Here is a 16,562-nt window from a genome sequence, read left to right as displayed (position 1 = left end):
TCCTCAGGTGACGCAGCACTGGCTTAATTAGTGGGTCGACAGTTATGAGGTGCAAATTGTGAATTTGTTTATTATTATGAATGTTTTCTTAGTGTATTAAGTATGTGAATCTTTAAATGATATATATTTTAAGAAGTTGCTGTGTTTGGCAGCTGGGAAACCCCATCTCAGTTTGCGAATGATTGTACACTCTAAAAAATGTTGGGTTGTTTCCTATGTTTGGGTCAAATATGGACAAACCTAACCATTGGGCATAAAAATGTAATTAAAAAAATTAAACCAATGGTTGGGTTCGACCATATTTGACTCAAACATGGGTTGAAACAACCCAGCATTTTTTGTGTGTGTGTGTGTGTGTAGCAGCTTCACTACCTGATTCATTGGATCCTTTGCTCTCATGCAGCTTGCCTTAAGTATCTTCCACTGTCTGAACCATCTTTACTCCTCAAAAGACTGTGTTGGATGGGGTCCAATATGGCCAAAACTTTTTTTCTTTGTGTTATATGATTTAATGCAAAACAAAATGCAGTATTCCACTATAGCACTATAATGCATAAGGCAATGGGCAAAAATAGCAGTACAGGGCTTTAGTGATGTTATACTGCTAGCACCCTTGTGGACAATTACCACCTTTTCTTTGAATTCAACTTTGAATTAAAAAATTCTGTGAAAAACAGAAATACTTTTCATTTTGTCAATTAAAGCACCTGGTCTTATTGTCACTGTCATCGTTTATTTTCAGATAAATATAAAACATTTTATACTTCAGAACTGTTAACATCTTCATCTGTTGATTAAAATGTTTTAATACATTAAGGTTTTAATCGCATAATTAAAGTGCACTAGTTGAAATGTTTTACCATTTCAGGGGTCTGTTAGGCTTTATTTGAATATTTAAAAAAAGCACTATTTCAGAATTTAGTTGGATGCAGTTTTGGTCATGTCAATATTCCTAGCTTTATCAGGTTAAAACTCCATTTTGTTGTTTTTGTTATGTAATGTTTTATTGGGTAGTTGTGGCCTAATGGTTAGAGAGTTGGACTTGTAACCCGAAGGTTGTGGGTTGTGAGTAAATGAACAGTGCTCTCTTCACAGGCTGCCCACTGCTCCGGGTGTGTGTTCAATACTCACTGCTGTGTGTGTGCACTTGGATGGGTGAAATGCAGAGCACAAATTATGAGTATGGGACACCATATTGGCTACACGTCACTTTCACTTTTTTCACATTATTTTTTAATAATTCAATGGTCAGGAGTAAATTTTTCCACTTATACTACAGTTACCATACCTTAGAAATTTTATCAGGTTTTTGTCCTTAAAACGCTCTTAATTTAATTAAGAAATTTATAATTTCTTACGTATCCCATCCCAAGCCTCTTTATAACCCTTCCCATTTTAAATTGACCCTAAATGAAAAACTTTGAGGGATCTTGATCATTACCTTTGGACTTAAGATCTAAATCTAAGGTTGTGCACAATGTTTATATATGCATGTAATATATGCACCTTGTAATGTGCATATATATATATATATATATATATATATATATATATATATATATATATACAGTGAGGAAAATAAGTATTTGAACACCCTGCTATTTTGCAAGTTCTCCCACTTGGAAATCATGGAGGGGTCTGAAATTGTCATCGTAGGTGCATGTCCACTGTGAGAGACATAATCTAAAAAAAAAAAAATCCAGAAATCACAATATATGATTTTTTAACTATTTATTTGTATGATACAGCTGCAAATAAGTATTTGAACACCTGTCTATCAGCTAGAATTCTGACCCTCAAAGACCTGTTAGTCTGCCTTTAAAATGTCCACCTCCACTCCATTTATTATCCTAAATTAGATGCACCTGTTTGAGGTCGTTAGCTGCATAAAGACACCTGTCCACCCCATACAATCAGTAAGAATCCAACTACTAACATGGCCAAGACCAAAGAGCTGTCCAAAGACACTAGAGACAAAATTGTACACCTCCACAAGGCTGGAAAGGGCTACGGGGAAATTGCCAAGCAGTTGGTGAAAAAAGGTCCACTGTTGGAGCAATCATTAGAAAATGGAAGAAGCTAAACATGACTGTCAATCTCCCTCGGACTGGGGCTCCATGCAAGATCTCACCTCGTGGGGTCTCAATGATCCTAAGAAAGGTGAGAAATCAGCCCAGAACTACACGGGAGGAGCTGGTCAATGACCTGAAAAGAGCTGGGACCACCGTTTCCAAGGTTACTGTTGGTAATACACTAAGACGTCATGGTTTGAAATCATGCATGGCACGGAAGGTTCCCCTGCTTAAACCAGCACATGTCAAGGCCCGTCTTAAGTTTGCCAATGACCATTTGGATGATCCAGAGGAGTCATGGGAGAAAGTCATGTGGTCAGATGAGACCAAAATAGAACTTTTTGGTCATAATTCCACTAAACGTGTTTGGAGGAAGAAGAATGATGAGTACCATCCCAAGAACACCATCCCTACTGTGAAGCATGGGGGTGGTAGCATCATGCTTTGGGGGTGTTTTTCTGCACATGGGACAGGGCGACTGCACTGTATTAAGGAGAGGATGACCGGGGCCATGTATTGCGAGATTTTGGGGAACAACCTCCTTCCCTCAGTTAGAGCATTGAAGATGGGTCGAGGCTGGGTCTTCCAACATGACAATGACCCGAAGCACACAGCCAGGATAACCAAGGAGTGGCTCTGTAAGAGGCATATCAAGGTTCTGGCGTGGCCTAGCCAGTCTCCAGACCTAAACCCAATAGAGAATCTTTGGAGGGAGCTCAAACTCCGTGTTTCTCAGCGACAGCCCAGAAACCAGACTGATCTAGAGAAGATCTGTGTGGAGGAGTGGGCCAAAATCCCTCCTGCAGTGTGTGCAAACCTGGTGAAAAACTACAGGAAACGTTTGACCTCTGTAATTGCAAACAAAGGCTACTGTACCAAATATTAACATTGATTTTCTCAGGTGTTCAAATACTTATTTGCAGCTGTATCATACAAATAAATAGTTAAAAAATCATACATTGTGATTTCTGGATTTTTTTTTTTTTAGATTATGTCTCTCACAGTGGACATGCACCTACGATGACAATTTCAGACCCCTCCATGATTTCTAAGTGGGAGAACTTGCAAAATAGCAGGGTGTTCAAATACTTATTTTCCTCACTGTATATACCACTGATATGACTGGAGTTCTTAACTTCATAAGTGTAAAACATTTGAACTTACTGGTCCTTTACATCTTCTAGCTGCATTAGTTCTTAAAATATCTGAAAACGTAATGTGTGTGAAAGATCTTGCCTTTAGGATGGAGATCTGAGAGAAATCTTTTTCTTCAAAGTAAGCGTGAGTTATGAGCTGAAGTTTAGCCTCTATCATACCAAACAGTGGCTGAAACAACAATGCATAACATTAATAATCAGTATTTTTTTTATGTAAATCAAGGCTTCTAGCATATGCAACTTACCAATCGACTGAGAACGCAAACACTCTTCTGAACTGTCTCTCTCGTGATATCTGCCTCTCGTACTTTCAGTGCCTGTAATACACAGCATTACAATAATATAAGACTAGATATAATGTAATTCTTTAACAGTATCTATTAAAAAAACAGCTTATTTATTTATTTAGAGAAATTTATGTTGGATTGAGGAAACTGTTTTACATCATTATGATGGCACCAGACAGCATTTTCCTGGGTTATGCTCAATTAAAAAATTTAATCTTACACAAAGCATTGCAAGTATAAATTATTGTGGACAAACCTTAGCCTCCATCTGTCTGTAGCAAGACACTCCATAAACACATTTCAGCTGTCCATCCAGAGGAGGCAAATGAAAGTAGACAGTGTCTGTCCATAAAAAAACATAACAATGTGCATTTTAAAACAGGTATGCTGATAAAATACTTCACTGATTAGATCTATGATCATTGCTCAGTCTGAACATACCACACTCCCATCATCTTATCTTACATAAAAAAATAAAAAGGCAAACACACACGTTTTTTTGCTAGCTTCAGCCTGACACAATTATAATTTTCACGCCCTGCGCCATGTTGTTTAAATAGCAAATGCATTTGCACCCATTTGTGCGCTCATGGGCGTGTTGGTCTGAAAACAAAGTGTGTTCAGGTGCATTGATGGCACGTAGCTATTTTGAGGCAACTGAAATAGACTGCGCCATTGACCAACAAAAACCTGGGCCCATATGTATAAAACTTCTCAGAAAGGCTCTTAAGAATAGTCCTAAGCTTTGTCTTCAGTGTCAAAAAATTCTTAGTAAAAAGTAGGAATTTTCTAAGAGTATGAGACTTTTACAAAGAAGCTAAAAGCAACTTTCAGTAAAGTCTAAGACTGATTCTTAAGTGCTGACTGAAGTGGCACTTAAGTGCTGCAAACTATGGACTACAATGATGTCAACTCAAAATGGTCGCCCTCAACCTCTGAATCAGCCAATAGTGAGCCTGCAAGGGTGAGGTCACAGCAGCATGACACCAATGTAATTATAATAAAATCACCTAATTAAGACACTGAAACATTTATTTCAATACTTACATTTATTTTAAAAAGTAAAAAAAAAATAAAAAAAAATAAAGTGCTATGGAATAATTTTTTATTGATATAGTATGTCTCAGTTGGAGTGATGATGCAAACATGAGTTCCATCATCGGCTCCAACAACTCCAGGGAAGCTTGTAATTCTCATAAAAGTGGCTTGCTTTTGCCGCATGGTTTGAAGATCAGTTGGAAAGTCAATGAACTGCCATACAGTAGTGGCCAAAATTGTTGATCAGCCTAAGAAAACTGACATCTTCACCCTTTATCCAAATATTAATCAAAATGTAAAAAAAAGATTTTGTAATCATATTGCATAGTACTTTGAGTCAATTGTTTTATTTGTGATGACACACTGAAACATACCAAATAATGTAAAGAACACATGCAAACACAAGAGAGAACCAGTTAAATATTAATAACTGATTATGTTGTTGTCATTGTATTCTTTTTCCTGGAACTTTTTTGTTTTTCTAAACAAAACTAGTTTTGTAGTCTGTAGTTTTTATAAACTGTAGTTTTGGGTTTTTTTGCAAAATAATTTTGTCAGATAAAAACCTTCACTAAGTTAAGTTTTTGTTCTTCCTTCATATTTTGAAATGTAAAAAAAATATTTATATTAAAATTATTAAAATAATAATAATAATAATAAATATAAATGTATATATATATATATATATATATATATATATATATATATATATATATATATATATATATATATATATATAATTTTTTTTCCCCCACATTTTGATGAACTTGTAAGGTCATTAAAAACAAAAAACAAAACAAAAACCTTTGCACTTTCATCACTTTGGGCCACTACTATGTTTGGTGTGGTTAGTGCCACAATAGTGCTATTTCAGAACCTGCTAACTATGGACTGAAGGGCCCAAGTCATCACCGGTGCACTGCTGCATTTTTTCAGTTGCCAAAAACGTCATTATTACTTTTCATTACAGCAGTCAGAGCACTAATTTGTTGAGTGGGAGGAGTTATTAAATTTCTTACAAGGTCAGTTACAAAAATTATTTATTGTAAAAGTCAATAAAAAAATATGCATTATGCTGCATTTGTCACGGGTGGTTGCAGCAGGTAAACAGGCGAAGAAGACAAAGATATTCCAACACAAAGTTTTAATAACAATAAACCTACAGATAGGTGAACTTGAAGCAACACACACACTTAACATAGACGTTACCGGACCATGAACAGAATACAGGCAGGAACTTAAAATACACAGAGATAATTAACTAAACGATGAACAGCTGTGATGACTGTATTAGTCCATGGTGACAGATGAGTGGCGGGCGGCAAATAGGAACAAGGAACAGAAGACAGGAAGAACAACAAACTAAAAGTCCTTGAATTGAATACAACTGAACATAATGGTGACAGACCCTAAAAAACCCTAATAAACCAGAGCTATATAATAATAATAATAATAAACCTTTTTTTTTTTTTTGTTATTTCATATCGGCTTTTCAAGACATGTTGTACAAATGGTACCAGATTGTATAGAAATTTACAACTGAAGAAATAAAAGTATTTAAGTAGAATTTCAAAAACTCTTCTCAATTTGTACTAAAGTGTAGTGTAGTGTAGATTGAGACTTTACCTTCCTGATAATTGTGTGCTCCGTCGGGCAGTGCCAGGAAAGGCAGGTACTTCCATTCCTCTGGGAGTGTGTTACTGTCATGACCCGCACTGGGAATAATGGGAGGATATGAGAATTCTACCTGAAATAAAAATAAAAAGACAACAGTAGACTGATTTTAGGTTAATGATGAAAAGGGGCTATCTGAAAACTATAAAAATCTAGCATATTTTTAGCACAGCTCAAATATTTGAACAGCTTTGTACTCATCAATTTTAATAAAACCAAATGTATTTTTTATCAAGTTAACCTGTCATGGCATGTGGTGTGTACTGAATATGCACTGAAAATAATATAATACCTTTGCATGTATAACATTTTAATTAGTTTTACAATGAAGAGTTTTGAAAATTAACTTACTTTTTTTTTACTGTTGTTTTTAAGAGCAGTCTCTCAGGTGTTTGTAAAATGTACAGATCTTTTTTTTTTTTTTTTTAAACAGGCTAGGTTTATACTTAAAAAGATTAAGAAATCACTGATGACAAGCTAAGTTATTGGAAATATAATAAGATAATGTACCCTGAACCGTGGATGTTTTGTTTGAATTAAAGTGCTGTTTTGTTAATTAAACTGCAAATTTCCATTGATTGCAAAATTCGACATGGAACACAGCAGATCAAATGCATGAACACTTAGGAAACCATATAACTGAATTATCAAAAGTATTGATTAGCGTAAAACATTTTGAAGATTAGTGAACAGGCAGTCGATTCATTAAATAATAAGCTATTTTCTCACAAAGGCGGTTTATTCAGTGTAGTGAAGCCTCTTCTCCATTGACATCCATTAAAAAAATAGCCTCTGGTCTCCTTTCCTACGTACCGACACAACCGCAGTGTTCGCATTAGCCATTACGCTTTTTTAGCTAAAGGTTGCACTGCAGGCTTGTCTAGTGGCTTTGGTTGAACAGCCATATCATGTGACATTCCAGGAACTCCTTTACAAAAACAAGGCTTCCAGAGATCGCTGTAATATGCAGATAAAGATGTTTTGGAGACAACAAACACATGATTGCAACAATATGATTTATCTATGTTCTTCAAGCCGTGTCAGGTATTTTCATAATAATAGATTATATTTATAATGCAACGCTAATCGACATAGCCTCTATCATTGTGCAAGAATACTATAAAATAATATATTTGCTGTCTGATTTTTTTTATCCGAAGCCACATCAGATCCAGAAGGTTATTTTAAACACTCGACTTGCGTTATAAAAGTATGTTTGGAGCAAAAACATGTTTTTTTTTTTTTTTAATTGTCATGTATTGATGGTGTGCTAAGCTAACATGCTAGCTAGGCCTAAGATGCACCTGCCACCTAGCTGAGCAAATATGTTATGTTTATTAATAATTTTGAATAGTAAAGCTCACTGAAATGTTTCTTGTTTTCAAGAAGGGCATTTGATACAGTTTCCAAGAAGGTGAAGTGAGATGTTTTATCAAAGAAATGAGGGATTAAAACAGTGTGAATAGAAAGTCGTCAGTAATTATAATGAAGACAAAAAAAAAAATAATTAGAGCCATAACCAGGCCGGAGAGGTGTGAATGTGTGCAGTGAAGACTGAAACTGAATGGCAGTTTGCACCACAAAACAATAGAGGCAATACACTGAATGGTTGCTTAGAAGATGACAATAAACATCAGTTAGCATTTTAGAGTCTTCTCAAAATAAAATCACCTGACATAGTCTTAAAACACATTTAATACAATTCTAAGTTTTAGACTTATCATCTTCAGATTTGAAATATAATATGGTCAGACATGTGGCTTTAGCTGCAGTGCATTTCTAGATTAAAACCATGCCAACTTCAACTTTATTTTCATAAAGACTTTTCATAAAAATATGTTTCTAATAACTTGAAAAAATGTGAAGCTTTTTATAAAAAATATATAATTATGGCAACAATTAATTCTGACTTTACAATAAACTGCCAAGTGTCTGCTTTCAAATGCAACCATATTTAGGCTATGCTTTTAGCGCAAAGGGTTCATGAACTGTAATTTGGATATGCCATTTCTTGGGATTTTTTCAAAAGCGGGGGTGGGCTAACAAAAGGCTAACAGGTCAGCGGACTGAGGGGGCACACTTTTGAGGACTTCAAAATTCTGGGAAGCAAGGAATACTGCATTGTGCCATGATGCCTTTTTTTTCATATTAAATGCACAATTTTTGCACATCTTTCCTGACAAGGTATTCTTCATTTATATACAGAAGTGAGCTTTGGCAGCCCACTCCCTGGAGCGTTACAGTCCAAGATGAAAAAAAAAAAAAATGATGGCCCGGCTTGCAAATGCACTATGGTGCAAGGATGGTGTTTTATTTATATACAGTGAGGGGTGGTTTCCCACGGGGTGCGCAGTATATGGCTAGCCTAGCCTACGAATGAATGAGAGAAAAGTGCAATTTTCACCAGTTTTGCTTGCACTTTCTTGAGCCCTAGCCTATTTGGATGGGATTAATTTTACAAGGGTAGATGGAGTAATGTAATTTTACCACAGGACGTCTGTAATAGTAATGGCCAATTCGCACGGAACAAGATATCTCAGTAAAACTAGCAGAAGTGGGAGGAGTAACTCGATTTGCGCATTGCCGTCACCCTCCTGTCGCCATTTGTGTATTACGTTGCTTCCTGATATCACGTGCGCAAACAACCTATATTTATTTTTATTTATATATATATAAAACAGTTTTGTCCGGTAGAACGATGTATTAATTAACTTCAGATTGGATTGTGTTGGTAATAGGCACTTGCCTAACGCTAAAAGATGTTTCGTACCTCTAACAAGTGCTTTCGATCTTCTTTCTGATCTGAATGGTATGTGTGAGTTTTGCCACAGACTTGTCCCAGCGTCTAGAAAGCAACTGAATGCTTTTTCAAGCGTCTCCATACTTGAAAAACTGCGGAAAACTACTTTTAAACAGGAAATGATGAAATATTTACGTACATATTTACAGCGGGTCTATTCAAACGGGATTACCTGAGGTAATTTTCCCGGAACTTTTTACTGAAGGTAAAAGTCGCCGTAATCTTTACTGACATTGTCCGTAATGATTACTGAGATGGCACATTTGGACGGGACTAAAATCACAGAGAAGCTCTGGTAATTATTACTTTACCCCACCTCTCCATGTTAATCTAGTCCCGTCTGAATAGGGCTTTGGACATGTGGGCTTTTCACACTACGCTTAACCCTGGGTTATCGTCATTCTAAACACCACTTTTAACCCCGGGTGAAGGAATGTTTCACACTTGTAATTTAAAAGCGGGGTTAGCACCGCTTTTTACCCGGGGTTATGAAACCCTGCTCCGGAGCACCGCTTTTGAAGTGTTAACCCTGCATTGTGGTGCCAAACTTTTACAGTGTGAAATGATGCTGTGTTAGAATGTTAAAGCTGCCATCGGCAAAAAAATTTTGATCATATTCAGTGAAATCGACACTATAATCCGACAAAACAACATAAATAAGGTGGTTTTAGAAAAAAACCCGAGCTTCTAACTCCACCTGGAGCGTGTTATTTGTTTTGCAAAAATCTACCGCTCCCGGATCATCGGGTCCAATCAGCGCAGGGGGGTGTGAGATCTGACTGTCAATCACAGGTCGTGCACACGCCACAGATCCCCCCTCCCTCGCGCACGTTACAATATCACATGCACACGACACGCCTGAAGTTCGCCTGAAGATTGCACGAAGCGTGATGGCGGAGAGAAAATCTACTAACAAGCTTCCAATTCCTCGGTTATTGCTATCTATGGATAGATTAGCCAGGGCAGCCTACCTCCGAGTCCATGGTGTTGATCGATGCTGAAGAGACGGGCGCGTTCACAGAAAATCAGGTACACACGCACTGACGAGCACGGCCTCGATGAGAGGGTGCTCGCTGGTAGTGGGGAGGAGCATGAGAGTTGAAAACATTCAAAATTTTGGCTAAGTCGACCCAATCTGCCAGACTTGCCGACTGCAGCTTTAAAGCTAAACAGACAACCAATCACGTACATATTTGCGTACTTTGTACAGTCACGGAAACACAGCACATTGTATATAAACAGTAAATTCAGCGGTTGAGAGAAAAAATGTCAAATGCTGACAGAAAATGTGCAAATTTGAGCGAAGAAGAGACTGTTTCATTCTTATCTTTATAATACCTGCATCTATAATGTTCAGAAATAAATAAAAGTGATGCGTACAGAACTTAACTCACGGTTACGGCATAGAGCTGAGTTTATAATGCACAAAGTTAGAAGAACTTATTATTTCAATGGTGCTAAGCCAAGTCACCTTTTAGCTCTTGGTGAAAAGTATTCAAATATTATGGCAATTCAATCTTCTAACGGCCTGATAAGTGAACCCAAAGGTATAAATCAAGAGTTTAAAGATTTCTATCAGAGTTTATATAGGCCGGATTTGGTTTGCAGTCAGATTTTGTGCGACAACTTTTTTCAAGATTTGACTCTTACATGTCTCTCTGAAGCAGAGGCCGCATCTTTGGACTCTCCTATCTCATTGGATGAGTTAAAAGATGCTCTTGTACATATGAAGAGGGGTAAGTCTCCGGGATGGGATGGTATCCCACCTGAACTATACCTCTCTTTCTGGGATGAGCTGGGACAGCCTTTGTTGAATATGATTCTTTATTCTACTCAAGTGGGTTCATTTAATAATAGTGCGAATATGGCCATTATTACTCTGTTACCAAAGCCTAATAAAGATTTGACTCAGTGCGGGAATTATAGACCTTTGTCTCTTTTAAATTGTGATGTGAAACTGTTTGCCAAAGTATTGTCCTCTCGTTTAGATTTGCTCATGACTAAATTGGTGCATAACGATCAGACTGGTTTCATTAAATCTCGCCTTGCGGCCGATAATGTTCGCCGGTTATTGCATATTATGTAACCAGTTGTATGGACATACCGTGCGCAACTTTGTCTTTGGATGCTGAGAAAGCCTTTGACCAGCTTGAATGGCGTTACCTTTGGTCAGTTTTGGAGCGCCTTGGTTTAGGCAGAAATTATATTAATATGATTAAAGTATTATATGCCAACCCTTCTGCTGTGGTTATGACAGGGGGCATCACCTCTCCAAAGTTTTCTATATTACGTGGGACTCGTCAGGGATGCCCTCTCTCACCACTCTTGTTTGCACTCTCTCTTGAGCCTCTTGCACAGAAAATTCGTCAGCATTCCTTGGTTAGCCCTATAATTTTTAGTAACACTTCTCATAGAATTTCGTTATATGCAGATGACATTCTTTTATATGTTAGTGATACAGCTGAGTCTATTCATCATATTTTGTCAGTATTTAACAGTTTTAGCCAATTTTCTGGGTATAAGATTAATTGGAACAAATCTTCATTGATGCATTTAAATAATTCATCCTCTAATTCTGTTTTACCATCTTTTATACCAATAGTAACCAGCTTTAGATATTTGGGTGTGGACATATATCCATCTCTGCACACAATAGCTCTAACAATAGCTCTCGTTGGTCATCGCTTCCACTATCTTTACAAGCTCGAATTTCTATCATCAAAATGGACATTTTGCCTCGCATAAATTTTTTTTCTGCTATGTCACCACCCTTAGATTTCTGGTCTAAATTGCAAAAATTAGTTTCTAAGTTCATATGGAACGGCAAGGCCCCCCGTATAAAGTATTTAACACTGCAGCGTTGCAAGGATGCCGGCGGACTTGCATTACCTGACTTTAGGCTTTATCATTGGTCTTTTACATTACGTCCTCTTACAGTATGGTTGAATCCTGGCTCTGTTGTATCTTGGCAACCGATTGAATTTAATCTGGCTTTACCTTATAGACTACAGGATTTGAATTATTGCAACATTCCGTTAAAGAGAGCGAAGCAGCATTTTGGCCAAATAATAGCTTATCTTCTTTCTACCTGGTGGGCGGCTTCAAAGTTCACCCGCAATGACCATGAATGGCATTCAAATTCTCCATTATTTCATAATCATAATCTTTTATCGGGCAATAAACCTTTTGTTTTCTCCGACTGGAGTGATAGAGGGATTAATGTTTTGGCTGATATTTGGGGGGACAATGGTTTACGCATGTTTAATGATCTACGTGCAGAATATAATTTACCAGGCACTTAATTTTTCTTTTATTTGCGCCTGGATATGGGGTTCCTTGGGGCTCTTACTTTGCATAAGTTGCTTACTTCATATGGAAACACAAGGGGGATGGTTTCGTCATTGTACTTGTTGTTTCTGGAGGCTTCTTATAAAAGGTTACCTGTGGTGGACATTTGGCACAGGGATATTTATGGGACTGATTCAGAGGACAGTATTGACATATGTTGGGACTCAATATGGGCTAACCTCAAACATGTCTCTAAAAATCCTAATCATCAATTGATTCATTTCAAGATGACTCATAGGATGTATCTCACTCCCAGGAAACATCACTTAATGAAGCTTTCCACCTCTCCTAAATGTGACTTGTGCTCTACTGGGTGCATAGGGACATATATGCACATGTTTTGGGATTGCCCTGAAGTCAATGAGTTTTGGAGACGGGTTACCACCACGCTGAAGGACATTTTGGAGTTGGAGATATCATGCTGTCCGAGACTCTTGCTTCTAAGTGATGACTCCTCTTATACTCTCTCTCTAACTCAGAAAAAGTTATTTTTTTGTGGTCTTACTGCTGCTAAGAAAATGCTTGCCTTGCGCTGGAAACCTCCACACTCTCTTGCGTGGACTCACTGGATGCATTCTTTCTTGGACATTGCGAACATGGAGCTCTCAATGGCAAGACTACATGGAGCTTCTCAGAGGACTATTTCAGCATGGTTACATGCCATTTCCAAAATTAAGGAGCGTCTTTAAGACCTTTATCTCATGTTCTAATTTTTATTTATTGTATTTGGATTTTGATCTGCACTTTTTCTTAGACTATGTATACTCTGAATGTATCTTTGGGAGAGGGGGGTGGGGGGATATGGTCGCCTTGGGAATGTGGGAGGGGGAAAAAGAAAAGAGAAGTGTTCAGAATGATGTGCATTTTTACTTTTTGTTTCTGTACAATAATATTCTGTAACTCAATAAAAATTTGATCACAAAAAAAAGGATACCTGACCATACCCTAAAAATGTCAAATTATCTCACATTTTAATGAGAGTTACTAACATTTGCAAGCAGCAGTTAGTGTCACACAGTGTGATATAATTTCCTGTCACATGGTCTTTTTATACAATATTAACAAATGACTCCTTCCTTGAATGGTGGTTACACCACCTTGACACTTCAGGAATTTGACTTGACTCGCATGATTCCCCAAATTAATTATAATATTTAGAACAATGGTGTTCCATTTACTTTTATTTACTGTTAGCCTAAATAGTTCTGATGTAAGATTATGCCAAACTAGCTGATATGTTGTTTTATTGAGAATTTCACATTTTTTAAACAAGATCAATTATTTGGTACAAAGTTTTTACGGTTACACCAGATTAACATTTTTGCAATCATCCCCCAAATATTCTCTCAAAATGAATTAAAACCAGAAATTTTAGACTTTGTCCTCAAAAAAGAGAATGTATGCAAGTAATTTGCCATTTTATTATTTTGCCTATTAAATTTAAATTAAACCATATGGACACAAAAAAATTTATGATTTTTTTTTTTTTTTTTTTTTTTTTGCAAGGTTGTAATTGCAAGGTTAAAGAAAATAGTGGGGAGAGAGTTTTTAGGGAATGTGGTGTCTGTATGCAATGTTATTGCTAAGCATGAACACTAGGGGAAGATATAGATAGAGAATAGAGAATAGAGAGCTTGAATGTACAGAGGTTGAACCAACTAGTGGACTTTAATGCTCTGCCATGACACTTTAAGCGTTGACTAGTCGCTGGTCATGGCCTATAGAGGGCACAACAGGATAAGAAATCTTGGAAGTCCACTTTAAAGCTCCATGTCCAAACAGTTCAAATGACAAATAAATGCATACTCTGAGAGCGCTTCACAAGATGTTTGATTATGCTATAGATGCTCAAAATTAATCGAGAGAATGCACGTTTTAAACAGCTTATTGTACACCTAAGTTTATTTGCCGTTCTAAACTAATGGGTGCTACATTGTAGATTGTGATGTGTGTGCGTTACAATGCAGCATCCATTAGTTTAGAGCGGCGATTCATTTACGTGTACAATAGACAGAGAATCATTCAGTAGCGCAGAAATATAAAAGCTCTTCCAAACTTTATAATGGAAGTGAATAGAGGATGAAATTTTTAAGCCCAAAAAAGTGCATTCATCCATCATAAACGTACTCCACACGGCTCCGAGGGGTTAATAAAGGCCTTCTGAAGCAAAGCGATGTGTTCGTGTAAGAAAAATATCCATATTAAAAACTGAAATAAAGCTTCCGGCAGCACGCCGACTTACGCCAAAACAGTAACCCCTGACACGATGTAGAAGTAGCGTAAACTTTGATGCCTCTCACGGTTCAAACAAATAGGGCTGGGCAACAAACTTTTGAACAGGATTAAGTTTTAAAATGAAAACGCACTAGTGTAACATATATATATATATATTTAATACTGATTTAATTTGGATTTAATAACTTAACCTTATTACAATGTCTTATTATTCTAACTGAATTTATTATTCCTACTATTTTTTTATTTTTATGTACAATAATTGAATTTGTATGTGATGCCTTGATACGTTACTATCTCTTGTACAGCTAGTGACCATTATTCATCTGGTCATGTGATATCAACATGGAAGCCACCATGAGGGAGGGACACCTTTATAAAGAATAAAATAGCTTTTGCTATACAACTATGTATGACTGAAATCTACTCATGTGAGTGGACATCATACAATAAGTGCCACTCATTCAAAAATAAAAGAAATGTGTTTTTGTTGTTTTGTTTTTCTGGATGGAATGAAGAGGGCAGTAAAGCTGGATCTCACACTTTATCACCATCAGTATTGAATTACAGGCGATGTTGTTGATAATTTATGATCATTCATCATTCAGTGAAGTCGAGCTCCTTAAGCAGATTTATTTTTGCATATTGTTTTTTTTTATGCATTTCTACACCAAAGTACCAATGGTAAATAATACATGTACAATAGTAAAAACACATAAATTCTTTGTAAGGGTAATAGAGAAGCGCACGGCACGTTTGAAGCAGATTAATATTAATAAACAAACATGAGGACAGTCTCTTACCTGACAACCCTTTTTATGGTGAAATCCCACAACTACGATGTGCAGCACCGGTTCCTCTTTGCACTGCGACTCCATCCGCTCTATTACAATCAGATCAGAGTTCAAAATAGAAGAAATAAAAAGTAAAATATTTTTTTTAATGTGTGGAGCCTATAACTTCCGCACTCTTGACCGTCAGTTAGTATGTCACGCGATGCTCCGCCTCCAGGACAAACAAACACACCAGACGAAAAGCTGTCATAAGACTGCCGAGAGAGGGCGCGCCATGGCTCGAATAGATAGATCATCCATCTAGCCATCCATTTTCCAAAGCGCTTATCCTGTGTCGGTGGCCAGTTCATTACAGTCTCAAATATCATATAACATTGATATTTTTATTCATATTTTGAGTAAGTGACAAAATAAAAACCGTATAACAAGAACACTTCCCAGCAAACACACTATCCACACAAGGATAGTAGTCCTTGTTTAGTCTATATGACAACGTTTTGTATTGATATGTTTTGTACATTTTGTGGTTTACATGCAGAAACATGCTTTCATTTATTTTGGAGTTGTCCTCATTCAATTTGTGTTTTGGTCAGATTTATTTTCTTTTATTAATGCTCACATCATGCCTAGCTTTCAACTGTGTTTTGGAAATGCTTTATTTGTATTTTTTTAGAGTGTTTGCTCATCTGCAATACATCTATAGGACGTTTCCTGTCAGATGTCAAATGTCTTTAAGATGTTTATGATTTAGAATGTATGTAAAACTGACATCCTAAAGACGTCTATCAGATGTTTGTACACAGCAGATGGTTTCCAGATGAAGTGATATTTAACAGACATCTTGCAGACGTATATGTGCTATCTGTGTAAAAACATCTCAGTCTCAGAAAAAAACTGTTTTACATACATTAAAACTTAAACATCTTAAAGACATCTTCTAAATGTCTATATGACACTCAAAAATATACATCTTGCAGATGTAAATGGAGACATCAAATAGATGTCTCCAAGATGTACTTGTGCTATCAGGGTAGGCCTACGCTGTGACGACGACGTCAATTAGTCGTCATTTGGTCAGCATGACATTACTTTATGGCAACGTTGTGAGGATGTCGTGGGTAGAGTTCCATTTTTTTTTTATCTTGGCTAACGTTCCA

General features: G+C 36.7%; 1 protein-coding gene across 1 annotated transcript in view; it reads right to left on the bottom strand.

Moving 5' to 3' along the window:
• Positions 1-15,625, bottom strand: part of avl9 (AVL9 homolog (S. cerevisiase)) — a 40,864-nt gene extending 25,239 nt beyond the window's left edge. Inside the window, exons 1-5 of the mRNA XM_084135950.1 lie at positions 15,415-15,625; positions 6,181-6,301; positions 3,773-3,858; positions 3,475-3,546; positions 3,309-3,398 (exon numbers count right to left, since the gene is read on the bottom strand). Of these exons, the coding sequence (XP_083992076.1) occupies positions 3,309-3,398; positions 3,475-3,546; positions 3,773-3,858; positions 6,181-6,301; positions 15,415-15,489 (444 nt within the window). The 5' untranslated portion in view covers positions 15,490-15,625. The remainder of the gene's footprint in view (positions 1-3,308; positions 3,399-3,474; positions 3,547-3,772; positions 3,859-6,180; positions 6,302-15,414) is intronic.
• Between the last annotated feature and the right edge of the window lie 937 nt (positions 15,626-16,562).

This window comes from Abramis brama (genome assembly GCF_963993115.1).
Source record: "Abramis brama genome assembly, chromosome: 14".
NCBI lineage: Eukaryota > Metazoa > Chordata > Actinopteri > Cypriniformes > Leuciscidae > Abramis > Abramis brama.
This window is presented reverse-complemented; position numbering and strand designations above follow the sequence as displayed.